The 19,244-nt window shown below is 40.2% G+C and overlaps 1 protein-coding gene across 1 annotated transcript in view; it reads right to left on the reverse strand.

Annotated features, from left to right (window-relative positions):
• The window catches only part of man1a1 (mannosidase, alpha, class 1A, member 1), a 143,754-nt gene that overhangs the window by 34,991 nt on the left and 89,519 nt on the right, over positions 1-19,244 (reverse strand). Inside the window, exon 5 of the mRNA XM_083934218.1 lies at positions 1,675-1,769. Coding sequence (XP_083790344.1) covers positions 1,675-1,769 — 95 coding nt within the window. The remainder of the gene's footprint in view (positions 1-1,674; positions 1,770-19,244) is intronic.

Genomic DNA, 19,244 nt, shown 5'->3' on the forward strand with positions numbered 1-19,244 from the left:
GGGTGCAGAGTCCATTCACCCATATAGGCAGAAAGAAAATTAATTTGTCACAGCGCATTTATCGTCATGACAACCTGCTTTTTAATTAACATCTGACAAACAGCAGTGTCGTTTTTCTGTCTCTGGGGAAAGAGAGATAGAAAGAAAATGGAGGGAGTAAAAAATGCTCTCTCATCACTTGAGATTGACAGAGGCTGTGGAGGATGGCAGACCTGTGAATGTTCCTTTTGATACTGATGTCCTGTTTGATGTGGACTGTTTATATAGTCAAGGCATGGTTTAGTTTAGGCAACTTAACAAACTTAAAGTGACAGTAGATAGGTGCTCCGGTTTATATCCAGGTTCCTGCTTCTAAACAGGAAACCAAAAGACATCAAATGATGAGATCTAGCTCATCTTGGACATTTATTATTAGGCTTTGACAATTTATACACTAAGTGGAAGGAATAATGGGAAAAAAAGGAGAAAAAAAACATAGTTGGTAGCCCTTATTCGTTGTACAACTGATACTTTAGGTCTCACTTTACTGCTAATTTATTTTTTGGTTTCTTGATATATATCTGTAGATAAAAAGCCGACTGTAGGTTAATGAAGTGCTACCACGTAATTGAATAATTTAATTGTGGACCTCAGGGTTTCATTTCCTTTCATGTCCTTCAATGCACCAATTCCAGACTTATGTTTCCTAATATTCCGTATTTCCTCAAATAAAGGCTGGGTCTCAAATACTGGTCGACAAACAAGTCATATTATGTGCATGCCAACTTCACATTATGTATATTTCCATTACTTTATTTGAATAAATTCAACAATATAATCATATTTTCAACACCTTGGTATTGTGAAGTGTTGCAGGAAGTGTTAAGTTTCTATAAAACAGTGTGGTACAGTAACTAACAGGGCAATCAGGAGCAGAACAAAAGCAGGATTTGACCAATTATATTTATCAAACAGAAGAAATCAGAAATAAAGGCTTGCCTCTAAAACAAGCCTGTTTCAAATAAAGACCTGTTACCTTCTATAGTTAAGGTAAATAAAGGCCCCGGTCACTTTTTGAGGAAATACCGTTAGTAGCTTCACATTTTAGCACTCTACTGCCAAATTACTGTAGATACAAATCTTAGTCCTTTAACTTACAAACCACTGAGAAGAACGGTGCAGTATGGATCAGTTCGACAAGAAATGTGTCATCAATCAGACTGAATCCTATCCAACATCAAAAAAGGACAAAATGACTTTATATCGCCATGTTTAAACGTGCGTGTTTCTGCATGTCTGTGTGTGTAAAGCAGTCAAACCCAGAGGCAGCCTCAGTGTGTGTCAGAGTGCATTAATAAAGGCTGACTGTGGCCTCTAACCTCGTCAGAGCACTCAGAGACTTTGGGTTTGTCTCTTGAGTGGTAGTTGAGTTTCAGAGCCAGCCGCTGGCATGCCGTCCTGGTCGAAAAACCAAACAACTTCTGTCTGACAAGCCCGCTCTGTCATGTAAAACTAAAACGTCTCAACTCGGTGTGCGAGAGAGGAATAAGAGAGGAGCTTGTGTTCACCCGGCTCACTTCAAGCCTCAGACCACAGAGCTCTTTTAAGTATCAAACTATAAAAACAGACCCGCTGCCTCAAATACCACCAGAGTAAAAAAGAGCGAGTGTGTGCATAAGTGTGTGTGTGTTCTACCTCTTGAGGTTAAGCAGAGCCCATGGGATGCCGGTAGGCGTTTTGAAGGCTGGCAGCAGCTTTTCACCCAGCTCCACCGCCTTCCTACGGTATACCTGAGAAGGAAAGGCAGAAAAACACACAGCGTCTATTAAAAGAGGTTTCTCCCTCACATTTTCATGACCAACCCTTTGAGAGAGACACCTCACTGACAACAACATTCAGTATCAGACCAATTACTCAAAAAGGGTTTGGTTGTTATTTGACCATCCAAACAATGGTCTACAACTATTGATCGTCTTCATTATTGATTCATCAGATGATTATATTCTTGCTTACTCAACTCGTCACTTTCTATCATTTTCTACAGCCTGAGGTGATTCAGCTTTTTTTTTAACCAACAGTCCAAAACACCAAACACATATTAAGTTTAACTAGTCCACATGTAAATGTGGCTTTTCTATGTGTTTTTGCCATTAACTGTACATAAAGATGGACAGCTTGTTGGCGCTGCCTAAGTGAAGCCAAAGCATCTTCATTGCCCCCTGGTGGCTGGCTGCAGTACAGGTCATTAGTCCAAAAACAGGGTGTAAAGTCAGATTTACAGCTGTGACTGGCGATTGACTGGCGTTTAGTGGGGAGGATGCATGGACGTCACTACCGCCCGATCACTACTGCGCAGACTCTGCCTGAAAGACGACAAAATGGTGGGTTATAGGGTCGCCACCTGTTGGTTTAGCATGACAAGATTTGTTTAAGAACAGAAAAACTGTGTAAGTGGAGAAGCTGGAACCAGCAAATACTTGAAAAATCAATTCACTTGTTTTGAAAATAGTTGCGAGTATTTTGATAACTTGTTGCAGGTCTAATTGTTATCTAATTCTAATCCTGCATTTATTTTCCATGTGTGTTGTTTTGGAATTACAGAACGTGACAAATACAAAGCAAAGTCAGTTGTCAGTTATGTACACATTGCAAAAAACACAAACTTGGAGCATTTTCTTTTAAAGGAAGACTAGTCTCAGAAAACATCTGAACTGAATTCATAGGTCAAATTCTTTTTAAAAAAAAAAAGCTTGATTGACGTTTCAAATACATACTATGTCCTCTTATTGAAATGTAAAGCTGCGTAAAGAAAAACAAAGTCGTGAAGCTTACATCTGTAGCTAAGTCCTTTGACTCTTATCATCCCTTTACTCCCTGTTTCCTGTCTCCTTCCTTTATTCTTGCAATCTTTTGCCAACATGATACTCTGCCATAATGATGCTGATATGTAACTTGAGGATAATTACACGAATTTTTTAAATTTTAACCCATTTAGTTTTTGGGAAGGTCATATTATGAGATACCTTCCAGTAAAATGGTTAAAAACTCAAATAATCAGGAACTGAAGAAGAAACCTTTCTGGCACATACACTGAATATTTAAAAGAAATGTACAATATAATACCAGTTTAATGCTACAACAAAATGGATTTCAGATCAATTGATCAAGGAAAAATAAGTATGGAAGAACCAGCCTGCATCTGATTGAACAGAGGTATTTACAGTTGTGGAAACAAAACAGGCAGAATAATCAGGCGCTGCACATGGAACGCATCCAGCAGTGTTTCCCCTTTATGCATTTAGGGGGTTTCTGCATCATTACCCAGACTGACTAGCAAAAGAAAGCTCTTCTTTTGCTGCTTTAAGGGAAATATATAAATTAGGGTGCTGTAATGATTCTCTACTTTTTAGAGGTAACAAAACTTACACTTGAAAGTAAAATATAAACTTCTCCTGAACAAGTTAAGCCTTCTCCCATCCAGAGAAAACTAGACTCACTTATGTTTGATGTTTTACTTTTGTCTCATTCCTTTGGTATCTCTTGGAAAACAGCATCTCAGGCTGAGCATGTGTTGTGGACTTCAGTCACATCAATTTACACATTTTTGGATTTGTGAAAGGTACATTTTTTGTATTCCACTTGGACACACCAGTGTGTGCAGTGGCCCAGTGTTGCTTTACATAACTCAATTAATATTCAAGTGTAAAACAAGCATAAAAGAATATGTTGCACATTTTTATTGTTTATAACACAAGTAATGCCTGATTGAGGACTTATTCTCCCAATGTTTGATTGCTGACCTTTTTTAAAACTAGTGTTATTCATGTTATTGATTAGATGTTATAATTGTGGTAATTCTGCGATAATGCAAAACCTTTTTTCCCCACATTTAATAACTATCAGATACAAGTTGTCCTTACTTTGATTTCCTGGTCCATGCTTTTGTGTTAGCATATCTGACCGGGCAGCTTTGTAGCAGTTTCAGCTGAGGGGTTACTGTGTCTCTTAGGTATCTGATTTTTGTTGACTCCAAAAGTGAAGTACGTCCATATTTGGCTCCTGGCACGAGTTAAGTCAAGCAGATAGGATAGAATGGGATTTGGCCCAAGACCTCGAGGATACTTTGACACCGTTGCAAAGGATTTAGCAGCTTGACTCGAACGGCTGCGGCTGTGCACTGACAAGAGGGAGAATGACATGATGTCTGCTTTAGTTTTTCTGTTTACTATTACAATCCACATGTACATGAACTTTCTTTTTTCTAAACCTGACCCTGAATGTAGAGTGGGAGTGCTCTTGAGGAAAATAAAATCTGAAGTGTTTTGAATTTAGAATAAAACATGTCTGACCTGCGATAAAACAGACACAACAGCAGTCAAATAAGACAAAAGATGAGTACAAACACTATCAAAGTATTTCTGAACTAGAGGTATGACATCAAGCTTTTTGAATGAGGGAACAAGTTGTTCAAAGGAGTACGGTTATCATAACCAAAAACACACTTCTGAATACAGAATCTAAATACAGGTAACCAAGCAAAACTTCATTAGTGTTTAATCATTAAGCCGTATGCCTGTGGAAGTGACTGGGACCATTACTTTCTGTGTAAGGCACCATTAGGGTTCACTTAAACAATGTTTTCCTAATTTTGTCAAACAAAATACTCATTTATATATGTTATTTACAATTGGAATAATACATTGTGCACCCAATAGGTCAAAAATAAAACAAAAAATTAAAATTCCTGTCCAGTTTAACCTGAGGAAGCTGAAAGAACTCACCAAATTATCTTTTAAAGTTGTGTCAACAACTCTTTACTATCCCCTGTACCTTGTTCCTTATGAGAACAAACATGCAGTCCTCTCTTTTCTTATCACCTTTCCATTATTCTCCCCTTCAGTGTTGTAATAGCTTTTCATATACACTCACATACACACAGAGGTGGTACACAGCATACACTATGTCAGCAAGCTGCCAGCTCTGTTCCCAAAGGATCTACCCCTCAGCAGGGTGTGAGAGACGAGGGCAGAGGGGGAGGAAGAAGAAATGCTTTAGAGGCTTCTTGTCAAAACAACGCGGCACCTTGACAGCTTTTCCTTCAAAAGTCAGAGGCAGGAAAAGGTTGCTGGACGAAGGAAGAGAGGTAACGAGAACGCTATTTTTGTGGATTAAACATCAGGGCTTGTATTCACGAAACGTTTTATTTTAGCACAAGGAGGAAAAGATGAAATGTAGGCAAAGTGTCACTTATTTAACATGAAACAAAGAGTAATACAGGCTGCTGATTCATTGTTAGGCTCTTCCATGTCTGGCAGCTCGTCTAACAGTTAGCAGGTATCCATGTAAGAGGCCTCGTAATGATCCGACTACAATGACTACGGCTGATGGTGACAGGTGCAAATCAAAAGGAAAACAGTTCACACTTTCAGAATTCTGACTAGAGCACTTGTTGTTTACATGATCCTGTATTAAACAGTAAGAGTTCATTTGTTTTGCAGCAGGAAGTTAAAGCTCCGGTCTCTTCTGTCATTGTGTTCTAGACTTGAGATGACGCCATCATGTTACGTGACACCCACTTTGTTTTAACTGCAGATGAAACTATCAAAACGCCTTTAAACTCATAAAATTGAGCAGATCTCAAAAACTTAAAGAAAAGGTAATTATCAATTCAAATCATTTCTAGAGTGCTTAGTGCATATACATTTAGACATCTTTTGGATTTATGTGTTTATATTGTCAAATTTGATGAAAAAACATGTCAAATTTCTGTTGTTGTACTTTTGACATCATTTCAATACTTACTTAATAGCCTTTAGCCTAGGTTGGACAGACTTTACGGATATGAAGCATTTGATACTCAAAAATACTAATGCAGGCACTGGCGAACCATTTCTATTCAAGAGTTCAAAGGGTTGATCTCAGTCAGTACTCTTCACTCCTAACCTTTTCACGGATTTAGGAGCTGGGTTTAGCACTTAAGAGTTACTCCTACATCAACAAGTTAGGAGCTACTTGTAGCCTGAAGATGTTTTGTGAATACAGCCGCAGGTCCTTGAGAGTGAGAAGCAGCAAAGGGTTCATATGTTTAACATTGCAAAGACGCCAGGAGCGATGTTTTCTCTGGACTTTCTGTTGCTCATATTACATTCCTGCACCTGATCTAAAAGCCAACACCTCCCCTAATAACATCATCTTGGAGGTTATGGATTGTTTACTTTAATCTCATGAAATGATCAAAAACAAACACTCCCTCACACACACACACACAGACACACACACACACACACACACACACACACTCAATCTGTTTTTAATATCTTCATGTTTCATAACTTTTACTTTATATCCTATTTCAAAGGGACTTACAGGACTGTGTTTTCAAGTTACGATTTGTGGTAGCACTGTTGACACCAAATAACCCCAGTGTGTGTGTGTGTGTGTGTGTGTGTTTCGGGCTGCACTGTGGGAATAGGATTGAGTCATAACAAGGCATAAGATCCCAGAGATTAATGCCTTTAATAATGCCAGCAGCACACTGAGGGGAAAAATAAAAACACTCCCAGGGACCCACAGAAGAATAAATTAAACACACCTTGTGTCCAAGGCCATCAAGCAAACTGCCAACAAGCTTTAATAAGCAACTGAATTATACACGCACGCACGCACGCACGCACGCACGCACAAACGCACGCACGCACGCACGCACGCACGCACGCACGCACGCACGCACGCACGCACGCACGCACGCACGCACGCACGCACATTTTCCCCATTAAAAACACACATTTCCCGGTTTTCTCTAAATCAGGTTATATTTGCTGGTTTGTGGTTTATCATGTGGTTCTACAGGAAAATGAGGGCTGTGTCTGTGCCAGAGCTTTTTTATCTAAAGAGACTGACACCGGAGAGCACAGGCAACTTCTTGTTTACTATTTTTTTGACCAGATGTAAGGGATCGTTATCAAAAAAGTATCCGTTGAGCTCCCAATATACCTCAGGCTCCTAATATGATATGCATTTTGATCAATTACAAATGGACTATTACAATGTAGAGGCATATCTGAATACACTGTATCGTTTAGAGCAGGGGTAGGCAATTCTGGTCCTGGAGAGCCACTGTCCTGCATGTTTTAGGTTTCTCTCTGCTCTAACACACTTGATTCTAATGATGTGCTTATTATCAAGAAGCTGATGCTCGTCACAGTTTAATTATTGTTAGACTCAGGTTTGTTATGGTAGGGAGAAACCTAAAACATGCAGGACAGTGGCTCTCCAGGACCGGAATTGCCCACCCCTGGTTTAGAGGAAGTAGAATTAGGATTTAGTGCAATACTTTAACTGGTTGTTCCACCCTCCGACTAACATAATTCACCAAAGAAGAACCACTAAATAATTGAAAGTTTGCTGTAGGCTTTTGAAAGCCACGTCGTAAATGAGAACATCTCTACAAAATAAAACACAGAGATAAAATATAAAAATACAGAGGTATTTTTGAGAGCCAGATTGTGACAGTGGACAGATGAACACCAGACATAACTGATGGTGATAATTAAGGCCAGATAATCATTGAGAAGACAAAGAGAGACACAACAGGACAGGTTAAAGCTCCTGAGATGAGTAATGAAGAGAGAGAGGGAGGAAGAGAATTTGCTCTACTTCCTTTCCCCTGGAAGTTTTGGCCTTCATGTTTGTCCTCCACAAAGTCACTTAATCCACACAATGAGTGCAAAGTGTGTTTCAGAGAGATAGCGTGAGAATGAAGACAGGGAGAGAGGGGAAAAAGACAAAACCAAAGAATGAGTCTATTTAAAATGCAGTTACATTCATACAGCTTGTTCGCTTCGTAAACCCAGGTTTTCTTGTGTGTGTAATTAGTGTGTTTGTATAAACTGAAGACATTACAGCCTCTTTGTGGGGTATTTTAAGACTGCTATTTTGGTTTAGGGTTCTAAATCCAGATGTAGGATTAGAAGGTTAGGTTTCAGTTTCAGGATATTTCCAGAACAAAGAAAACAAGAGACAGCAGAAACAATTTCAACCACAAAACACTTTCAATAGAAAAAGGCCAGACAAGTTCTCTGGAGGCTACTGATAGGCTTGGCGGGATATTTTCTGTAGTGAGTGACTAAATGAAGTAAGCGAGGACGCTTGAGGGGAAGTGAGCACATCAGATAAGTCAATACAGCTTTCACACACATGACTGATGTATTTTGTACAAGGTAGAGATTGCTTCTCACCACTGTCAACAACATGAAGAGGCCAACTGTCCGTGAGGTGTAAACAACACAGGCATTTTCAGGTGAAACTTTTCGTATCAACAGAGGTTCAAATTTCAGAAAGAGAAAAGTAAGTTGATGTCCAAGACACACAAACATTGTGAATAAGGGTCGACTGATCTTCTGTTTACCTTTTAGAAGTACACCGGTCATGGTTGTAAAAAGAAATCAATAACTGGAATGCATTAAATCTAAACAGATTGATCCAGACAGTGGTGCCTTTGCAGAACAAAAGTCTTCTGGAAGCTTGGTCTAATTTATTTATTTGTTTTTGAGGCAACTTTCCAAACAGCCATGGGGTGAAAATATGGAGTTCTTGCCAACTTGCGATGAGAAGACAAATAAGCAGACAGGTTGAAAACAAACCCCCTGTGCCTTCTGATTAAGGTAAGTTAAAGTTTAGCTGAAAAAAGCCAACATAATAAATTTCAACTCCAAGTCGCCTCATTCACTCTTTCTGAATCTGGAGCTTCCAACCACACTATTTACAGTATGACCTTCATTTATTCCGCAGCGTTCGTACGCATTTCCAAGGTCAAATACAAGCACTTTTCAAGCACTTTCAAGGTCTATTTGCAGGCGATTCCAGCACCTTACATCTGAGGTAAATTACACATTTTATACCAATACATACATAGCAAAAGGATAAGAAATTAAAGTTTTATATTTGAAAAGTGTCACACGTAACCTATCCGACATAAAACAATTAACCCAAAAAAACATTCAACAAATAACTTTGCTTGCCAAGTACAACCACAGTCTGATCTGCTGGCCACTGAGCAGCTCCAGTGCAGACAAGGGTCTTGCTCAGGGGCACCTCAGTGGTGGTAACGAGGGAGGGCCAAGCACTGGCTTATTCACTTCCCCCACCAAGATTTATCCTGCCCGTCTGAGGATTGACATTCAACCTTCCAGTCACAAGCTCGCTTCTCTAACCTTTAAGTCTGCTCACAGATGGCATAGCAAGCGCAATAGTGCTCCCACTGGCTTGCTAATTGCTGCTGCTCTGCACTTCGGTCTGCTCTTTCCGCCATTAACCGCCCCAACCAGGACGTTGTTAGTATCGGGAACCGTTCGTATGAGCACGGATCCTGGGCAGGGCATATCTCAGGCGAATCGAGGGCGATCAGACAAGCAAGCGGGACATGAACACAAAAGGAGGGGCCACCAGTTCAACAACCTGTCCTCATTCCCAGGTCATCAAATACTGACGCCAAAGGGAGGGACTAACATACATTCACAGAGAAGCTCAGATTACAACACACGCAGAGTGACTTCTTTCACTGCTCAGGAGGCCATTACGCCACTATATCTTTACATTCCAAATATTTGTTTGCCACCATATTAATGTTGTCGATGTTGAGTACAGAGGCTTTAACTTTGAAACCAGCAGTTGACAAAACAATCTCAATCTCTGACTACTATGGTAACTATTAAGTGAAAGTAATATTTTAAGTTAACATGTAACAAAGGGCAGCCTCAGAAATAAGAATATTCATGAGTTTTCCTCTAGAATACGATAGAAAACTGAATATGTTTGGCTTTTAGTGAGAGTTTAGAGGAGGTGATCCCCGACATGAGCATCATCAGTAAACTAAAGCTCTACTATAAAGTTATACAGATGTATTTCTACCTTATTTTCCTCCTTAATGTCTTTGTAAGTGGAGAATAACTAACAGAAATTATGTGCCCTCCCTCTGCTTTCCTTGTTCTCGTGTGGGGACACGTGTGTTTAGCCCCTACGAAGATAAATTACATGAATTAAGGCTTCTATTAGGGTTTAAGTTTAAGAGTACAGAATGAGGTGTAGGTTGTTTGAATGTGAGGTTGTGAGTGTTGAGATGGAAGTGGAAGGTCCTTACAAGGATTTTAACATAACACAAGTATGTGGTAGTATGCGCGTGCGTGCGCGTGCGTGCGTGCGCGTGCGTGCGTGCGTGCGTGCGTGCGTGCGTGTGTGTGTGTGTGTGTGTGTGTGTCCACCCAATCAGGTTTCCAGGTCCGGTTCTCTAACCACAAATGTTGGCAGCCTGTGTGTGTGTGTATGTGTGTGTATGTGTATGATTATGTGTTGCAGTCTGCAGAGAGTTGCCTGGACAGCTCCCTAACTAAGATGAATCACCCAGAAAGCCTTGCGGGACATGTGGCCCAGAATACAGCAGTGTCTGTGGGGACAGAGCGAGCAACGCAAGCGGACACCATCGCATGCCTCTTTCTCCACCTGGACCCTGACACCCCGCCCTCTCCTCCCCTCTGATCTTCATCATCTGCTCCCTGCTCATTTCACTGACAACCCCGTCACTCCAGGAGACCTCCTGAAAGTCTCTCCTCGTCCTCTGTTCCTGTCTTCCTCTCCAATGGAGTTCTGCAGGAAGAGACCTAAAACTCATATGTGAGTTAGCATTTTTGCACTTATGGCTCCCTCGTCTCAAAGTCAAAGTTTTTTTGAATGGGTTTTTAGTCCAATGGCCTAGAAAAATATGTCATCCCTGCTAGAGATGTGCTTCGATATTGAATAATTAGCTGGATCGGATTTCTTTCTTTTCTTTTTTATTACTATCATACACAGCAATACAGTAACAGCGATCTAGTCACTTCAATTTTATATTTGCAACAGCGGTTATGATTTTTATATTACATTTTAAAATATCTGTTTGCAGAGCACTTTACATGAAAGTACAAGACTAAATGTTTACGTCAAGCCTGATGCCTTCACTCACATGGCAAGTTATACGCTTCATTCATTCAATAATAGTACTGGATCAGTATCGGCCAAAACGCTCAGCCCAGTTATCGGTATCGGACTGGATCGGAAAAAACTGGATGGTGCATCTCTAATCCCTGCAGCACTCTAATCTCACTTGTCTTTATCAATGAAACTATTCTTCTTTCCATGAAACTATATTTCTTTCAATTCATGTCTTGCCTCTAAGCAATCAATCTGCTTCTTACGTAAATGACATGATTGGAAAATCTTTTTATAAGATAACAGTTATATTTACATATACATTAATTTACTGTTCTTACATTTTAAATTGTTTTTGTTGAATGCAGGGGTCATTGTTTGCCTCCGTTGCAAGACAGTTGTCCAGTGCCATACAACATCAAATGATCTTTATATGGTATCTATGAGGCATGTTTATACTGTGGCATCATAACATCACTTATGAGGCCAAACACTTCCTTTTGCATACTCATATGGATGATACACTTCCTTTTGCATACACACAAGGATGATACAATAAAAGTGCTATCAAAAGATACGTACAGATATAAATGTTGCCCTAATGTCAGGTGCAAGGGGCATCATGGGTAAGTACTGTGTGTCAACAGAGGAGCCTGGCAGGGGAATACAGCTGCAGAACGACCTTTACAGAGAAGTCAGAGAAAATGATCCAAAGCAAGTTCTTATTCTCGTTTTAAAGGCATCAGATATTTTCATTTTATTTTCACTCTCTCATATTCAGTCAGGACTAGCAAAGTGTTATTTATGGTAAATGGACTGCACTTGTAATAGAGCTGTCTAGCTTAAAAGACAAAGAGCTCTACAACTGGCCTCTCGCTCACACATACACTCACACACTCAGTGTTTGGCCCAAGGACACCATGTGGAGCCAGGCATCGAACCGCCAGCCCTCTGATTTGTGGAGAACCTGTTTTACATCCACAGTGACACATTAATTATTATTGATGATTGAGTTGCAAAATATATCATGTATTTCAGTCTATTCTGCTTCAAGTAGCATTTATTTTTTTAAAAAGGCCCAGAAGTTTTACATTTGCCTGCATGAATTGATGAATCGGTGCGGACAAAACTGAAAAATGAGTGCAGACTAAATGTGGAAAGAGTAAGTCAGTGTACGACTGTCTGGGTGACGGCTGAATGAGGCCCGTTTGCAGGCTGCTGCCCTGACAGCTGTATTGGAGAGGCTTAGGCTTCACACACATACACACACAGGAGGTGACAGCTTTCAGTGGTTAAGAAGCCTGCCGTTGTGTGATGGTTACTCTTCTCTGTCCTCATCTCTCTCTCTCTGGGTTTCATAACTTGCTTGAGGGAGGGAAAACATAGGGTGTAGGGTGGTGAAAAAAATTAACATTGGCTTGAGGAGACAAAATAGCAATAATTAAAGTAAAGCATTGGGCAATAGAGGAGGAACAGGAGAGAAACAGAAAGCCTATACATACGATTACTGATTTACATGTCTGATATGCAAATCAAAGAAAAACTGCACAAACTACAGAACAAAGAACTTGAGCAACTTACAACAATGTATTCTGTGCAGAGATTAGACAGCAGAGAAGACGCTGAACTGAAAGCATTGCTGACATTAACCAGTGCAAATCTCTCTGAGGTATAAAAACATTTCCCCGCAGAACACCTCAGGGAGAATTATTTACCGTGGTAACAGATGGCTTTACTTGGAAGTCACGTACATCTGAATAATATGGAAATATTGGTAAAAGTTAACCTCAGCATTTCCAAGTTTTCTGGACCGGATCACATCAGCATCAAATATTCCCTGGGTAGCTTGCTGTGGTGTTAAAATGGAGGGATAGGTCCCCAAAGAATAGCTTTTACTGTCCAGAATAATAAAACTCTAACTCCCCCTCAACTACCAGCTGTTTTAAGAAAGAACGTGCTGGAGAACAAGGCTGATAGAAAGTCCTCTAGTGATACAGTGATAGGTCTGCTACCCATACAGAAACGACAAACAATGCAAAGACCTTAAATCAACATAAAACAACAGGACCTTAATACTCAAACTAACTCACAAACATACTCATACTGGCTTTTGGATTTGTTCATAAAACTGTATTATGGCCTCCTTTACTGTGTAAATAGATGATTATTTGGGGGGTTTTATGTGGTTGGTTTTTACATTATCCCCTTTGGCTGTTAGAAATTGGCATCGGCATCGTTGACTGTTTTTATAGAAGACAAAAGAGATTGACCCACAATAAATTATCGGATGAATCAACAATGAACATAATCTTTAGTTGCAGCCCTAGTTGAAGAGCTTTTCCTCACACACGAGTTATCATCTGTTGCTCCTGTTGGCTCAATTCATGCTTCATGTTGTCACTATCAGAAATATTTTAGGTTACTAGAGATAATGACAGTTGAAATATCAGTGTTGTGGATTTTAAATCAAATTAACGAGCCACGCAGCACTGCTGGCTTAGTGGATTTTAGTTTTCAAAATAAAGTGCAGTGAGCTTCTGTTTCACATCTGTGTCTTTATTGACAGTAGCAGGGTGTAATGATCGGCAGAGTGTAACAAGTGAACCCGTTTGCTCAAAGCAGATGCTGTAGTTACAAATCTATGGACCTCATCTAACACAACTTGAGCCTGTCATAAAACCTGCAGGTGATATAGCAGCAGACAGCAGACTGGTTTTACTTGATAATTAGATACTTGAGCTCGACATACTCGGACACATTCACAGGCTCTTGCCTACATTCATCTTGAATCCTGTGCAGCCATTATGTGCAGAATAACTCTATTCATTTGATAGAGCAGTATGAATTGGCCAAAAAGAAGAACCTATGGTGCATATCAGTGTGTTCTTTGTGTTGCTTCCTGTGCCTTTCTCATGTGTCTCTTGGTTTCTAAGGAGTTTCACACAAACTGTCGTCTGAGTAAACTGGATGTCATTGTCCACACCCAGCATTTGTCAACCCCACACTATGTAAAAAACTCTCTCGTCTTTGTCCAGGCTTAAAATGATCATTAATTAATGCACTGAACAAATTCTAACAGTTAGAGTTTAGCAAAATTTCCTTTTGTACGTGCACAGGTGAAGCTAAATGTTTTTTATTTAATTAAATCTTTTTACAGCGTCTGTTGCTATAATTTCAAAGATCCTGCATCCATGCTGCTTAACGCATCCCAACAAATCCAACAAGATAACCAATATTAAAATTTAAAGCCAATATACATCAACTCCGCTTTCACTGTCCCACAAGGCAGTAAAACGTAGAATCGTCAAGATAGCGTCAATCAAACCGCGACGACAGCGATGTCAGAACGTTCTGATCTTCTCTGGGTTCACTGCTCGAAGCCTTTCCTGAGTTTGACAGACGCTTGGCACGAGAGGCAGAGGCGCTTTTTAAGAAAAGTAAAATGCTTTGGCTTCATCCTTCATCTTAATATTAGAAATCTTTCTCTCGCTCTTGCATATTATTACACACACACACACACAGACGTGTGCATTCACACGCAATGAGAATCAACACCTGATATTGTTTCCTCTCCTCTCTGGTGGCACGCTTGACGCTGACTCTGCATATTTTTGACAGTCAGCTCTTTTGACGGTGCAGCTATGGAAATGAAGACGAATAGGGAAAGAGAATTTACATAGAAAATTGCCGTTTCGGTGGGAAAGTTACAGGGGGAGGAGTGCAGGTTTAGATGGGTTGGGGGAGGGGGGATAAAAACTGCAATGTGAGCAAGTTGAGTGATGCTTCTAGATGAGTCAGTTTTGTCAGGATGCACATCAGTGCACCTGTTAATATCAGCTTATTGTATCATGTAGTAAAGGACTTCACAATAGTTGGACGTCTTAAACAATGTGAGTCAAAGCCTCAGGACCTTGCACGTTCTGTAGCAGCAACAGTTATATAGCTCTGTCCGTGCACAAGTGCAATTAAGTGTCCAGTCTGGTGGGAGAGTGGGAATCTGCTTGGACTGAATATCTCATATTGAGATTATGTCTCGATCCACCTGAGACAGATTGCAGTTCATACCTGACATTTACACGCATCTCAAGTGCCTCTCAAGCGGCCACTTGTGATTGGATTTTTTTGCTCCCTGGCTCACATTTGATCTTAGCTTCGGGGGGGAAAAATGGAAAACCACATGTGCTCCGGTCAAGCAGCTTGAGAGGAGGACTGCATATTGGAGAATGAAAAACACTTTTGCTCTGTTCCATAAAAATTATTTTGATGTCAATGGAGCAGAGTAGGTGAGCGGAGCGGGAGGATTTTTGATGGAGCGCAGTGGATTTTTAAAAAATGTTGGAGAGGCAGCATACCTCCGGCTCCAATTTTGCAGAATTTCAGGAGTTCCTGCCGGATGTCGGTAGAGATTTTACCAGCAGGTGGGCGCGGAGCTCCGTGCACTGGTGAAATGGAAGAAGCTCCCATGCTCTGCAATGGAGGTACAGGAACATTTGTCCTCACCTCAAATCCCTCTATAGCACAAGACAACTTATATCTACCTGGAACACAAAAATGTGCAACAACCTACCAGAAAAATAACAATGAAACACCACTTAAACTTTTAAACTCAAATCTAAATCCATCTCCCCTGATAAAGAAGCAGTTGTCTGACCTCGCACAACAAAATGGTATATTTGGATACATTTCCAAGTATAAAATAAAAATGTATGACGTCTGTTCCCTCATGCAGGCTGTACTATTTAAGTTCAATTGTGTACTGTGGCAGTTTGTTTTTTGTTTACATTTTGTGAGTGGTCAGGAGCATCAGCAGCTGATCCTACAGGGTTGGAAGCAGTTGCCATGGAAACATAATTATCCAACAATGAAAAATGGAAGCTGACACATCTGGGATAAAAAAAAGCTGAAATAATGACAGGTTTTCCGGATGAATACACTTCACTTACCCTACTTAAAACAGTTTGATAACCCTAACAAAAGTATTAAGTGACAATACACATGATTACCATATTAACAACACAAACTGCTGACCAACACATCACATTTGCTAAAGTAGCCTTGAGTTTGCCAAAAAACAACCGGCTAACACAATAAAAAGGCCATTTACGGGTAAACCAACATTAATTCACTCCAGCGGGAAGGTTAGTTATCAGGAAGGGTAGTGGGACAAATATAGCCCACACAAAATAAACTGATGCTAACACTAATACATATTTCAGAGGAATATACTTCCTGGAACAAAAGACTAAAAGTGGAAATGAGAGAGACTGAGGATCAGAGTGAACAAGTGGAGAGAGAGAAAGCAAAGTGAAGTGCCATTCAAGTGTCCCAGAGGAGAGCCGGTGTTGTCAGACAACAAGTCTCAGTTGGAACCCTGGAAGGTTTTCATCTGAAGGGAAAATGTTCACTCAAACAGTTCAACAAGGCCAAAGACCGTAAAGAGCCAGACCAAAACCGGTGTTACAGCTTAACCAGCCACAGCATCGCCATTCACTATATCTGTTAAACAGACTGGAGGCGGCGTGTGAAGAGATTCACGCCAGGAGAGGATGACCTGGGTTCAATTTGTGACAAAACAGTAACAGATGTAATTTTGAAAAAGCACGGAATAAATCAGAACTGTTCAAATGAATGTTTTGGGGTCTAAATGTCAGAGAGTCACTGGAAAATGTCAACAACGTATACTCATCAACAATTCCTATGATATCCTATGAAATAGGCACAAACCGGTGACCAGAAGTGGTGAATGGTTGCGTTAAAAAGGGTGTCGGTTAGGTTTAGACAACAAAATGACTTGGTTAGGATTAGAAAAACTGGCTTGGTACTTCAGGGACATAAGACTGGTCCGCCTAGGTGATAGGAACCCATTCACCAGTCTTACACTACATAGCCTGATTTCCTTCTTTGCTTTGTTTGTACTGTGATGAATACATTACACACAGACAAATTACTTTTCTTAGTTTTATGTACAAACCATGAATGAGAACAGCCAGTCAGTGCAAAAGTCTGTAGCTGAGACCTTTTTGTTAAATTAGACCCTTTAGTCTAAGGACAGTCCCTTTCAACAGTTTGATCGAACAGATGGATGGTTTATCAATGCTCTGGCATTAAAAAAGTGTTTGTTTTTTTTTAAATGTTACAGTTTTATGTGTGAATTAAGGCCATTTACATCCGTATCTGAAATCATCTACAAACTAACAGGTCTGGATTGGTATGTGCTCAAACTAAGGTATCACTGGGTAACTTTTGCCTTTTTTGTAGGGAACCCAAATATCTTGTGCCAACAAAGAAACAGTAGCGGTATCTTACAAGTGACAGATTGAGTCTGCAGAGAACAGGCTTTTTTTTGTTTAGACGGCTGTTAAATTTAGACAAAAGGCAACAAAATCAATATGGCTGTAAGAATTTAATGTCTCATCCTTCAGGCTGTTTTGAAAACACAACGGCTCTGAGGAGTTTACTTTCGATTGTCAACAGTCCTATCCAGCCAAAAGGATATATAATAGTCTGTGTGTGAGATTTTGTCACAGCTATAAAACTTTATTGTTACTTCAGCTCAATGATGGAGGACAGCGTACTGACGTGTCAGTCAAATGCAACAACAGAACCATAGTGGGTACAGAGAAAAGTGAATCTGGCAAACCTCCTTTTATGTAAAAACTACTCTGTAACTCAAAACTCAGAAAAGAGACTGGAAGCACATCTACTCTTTCTCCCGCATTGAGAAATTCTGGATCTGGCCCAGCCCTTGGCTCCATGCTCACTCAAGGTTGTGACTCAGCCTGACCCAGACTCAGATGAGGAGTCTGTTGTCACTAAAATCAGCCACCGCTAGATGCATCAGAATGCTAAGTGTAGTTAGCATCTTTTATTACTTTTTGTTGTTTGTTAGCTTGTTAGCATATAACTGTCAGTGTCTGACAGCTATGATGGCAGTGTGTTTCTCTCTGTACTGACAGTCCGTTCTGAGCTTTCTTTGCTGGTGTTGTTTCGAAGTTGTTCCCCTTTCAAATACTGTTTTTACATATTAGACAGTAATTGGTAAGAGGATTAGTGACGTACCAACTAAAGCTGCCGGAATACGTTTGAATGTGCACAGACATCTCCTCCTTCAGGGGAGGAATGTGAAAACACCTCTTTAGTGACAAACCACTGATACAAATTTAAAGTAAAAAAATATATAAATAAAATAAAAATAACTATTTATATATTTAAATAGTTACATAAGATATAGATATAGATATCTTAAGGTAAAATAAGATAAATGCTTTCACTCAGTCTACCCAAATTCTACTATGCGGATGGTAATTGAGGTTAAACAAATCATTGAAATACTGTTGTAACCTTATCAAGTTGATAAAGAGAACGCGTTTGCAAACAGTTGCCTATTTACACATACAGCAAGGCAAAATTATTAATAATTAGAAGACATACATTTTAAGCGGCTTTCATGTAAACCAAGGATTTCACAAATATACAACAAACAACAATACCTATGTCAAAGAAAAAGTCTGGCTAAAAAATGCTTCCATTGCAGATGAAATGTTATGTTAGCTGGGATTGGCTTCAGCAGTCTCTGAGCAACATAAGAGGTAACAGACAATGGATGGACAGATCCTACAGACAAATAGGACGGCTGACAGAGAGACAATCAAGCAGGTAAACTGGATTAAGAAACAAAAACTATTGTTATGGAAAACAAAAAACTGTTAGAAAGAGAGACAGCCAGGCAGACAAGCTGAGGAGAGAACAAAGACCTGTAAGGCTGTGTGTAGCACCAGTGTTAAACAAACGATACCTGTCAAACCGCTGTCTGCAAGAAAAAAAGAAAAAAGCCTCAGATCCACACACACACAAACTTTTCCTTCTTTTTCAAAGCCAGGGTAGACATGAGAGAAAGACAGGCCTGCTGTATTAGCCCTTAAAAGCACCAGTATAACATCAAAAGACATCACGGAGGACTACACACACACACACACACACACACACACACACACACACACACACACACACACACACACACACACACACACACACACACACACACACACACACACACACACACACACACACACACACACACACACACACACACACACACACACACACACACACACACACACACACACACACACACACACACACACACAAACACACACACACACACACACACACACACACACACACACACACGCCTGATAACAAAGCCTTAGAGATAGCTGATGTAATTGGACTGTAAGTCCCATAGAGCAGTGAGTTGCCTGGTGAGGAGTTAGGAGGCACGCAGCAGGCGCTGGGCATTAATA

Source organism: Echiichthys vipera (genome assembly GCF_963691815.1).
Source record: "Echiichthys vipera genome assembly, chromosome: 19".
NCBI lineage: Eukaryota > Metazoa > Chordata > Actinopteri > Perciformes > Trachinidae > Echiichthys > Echiichthys vipera.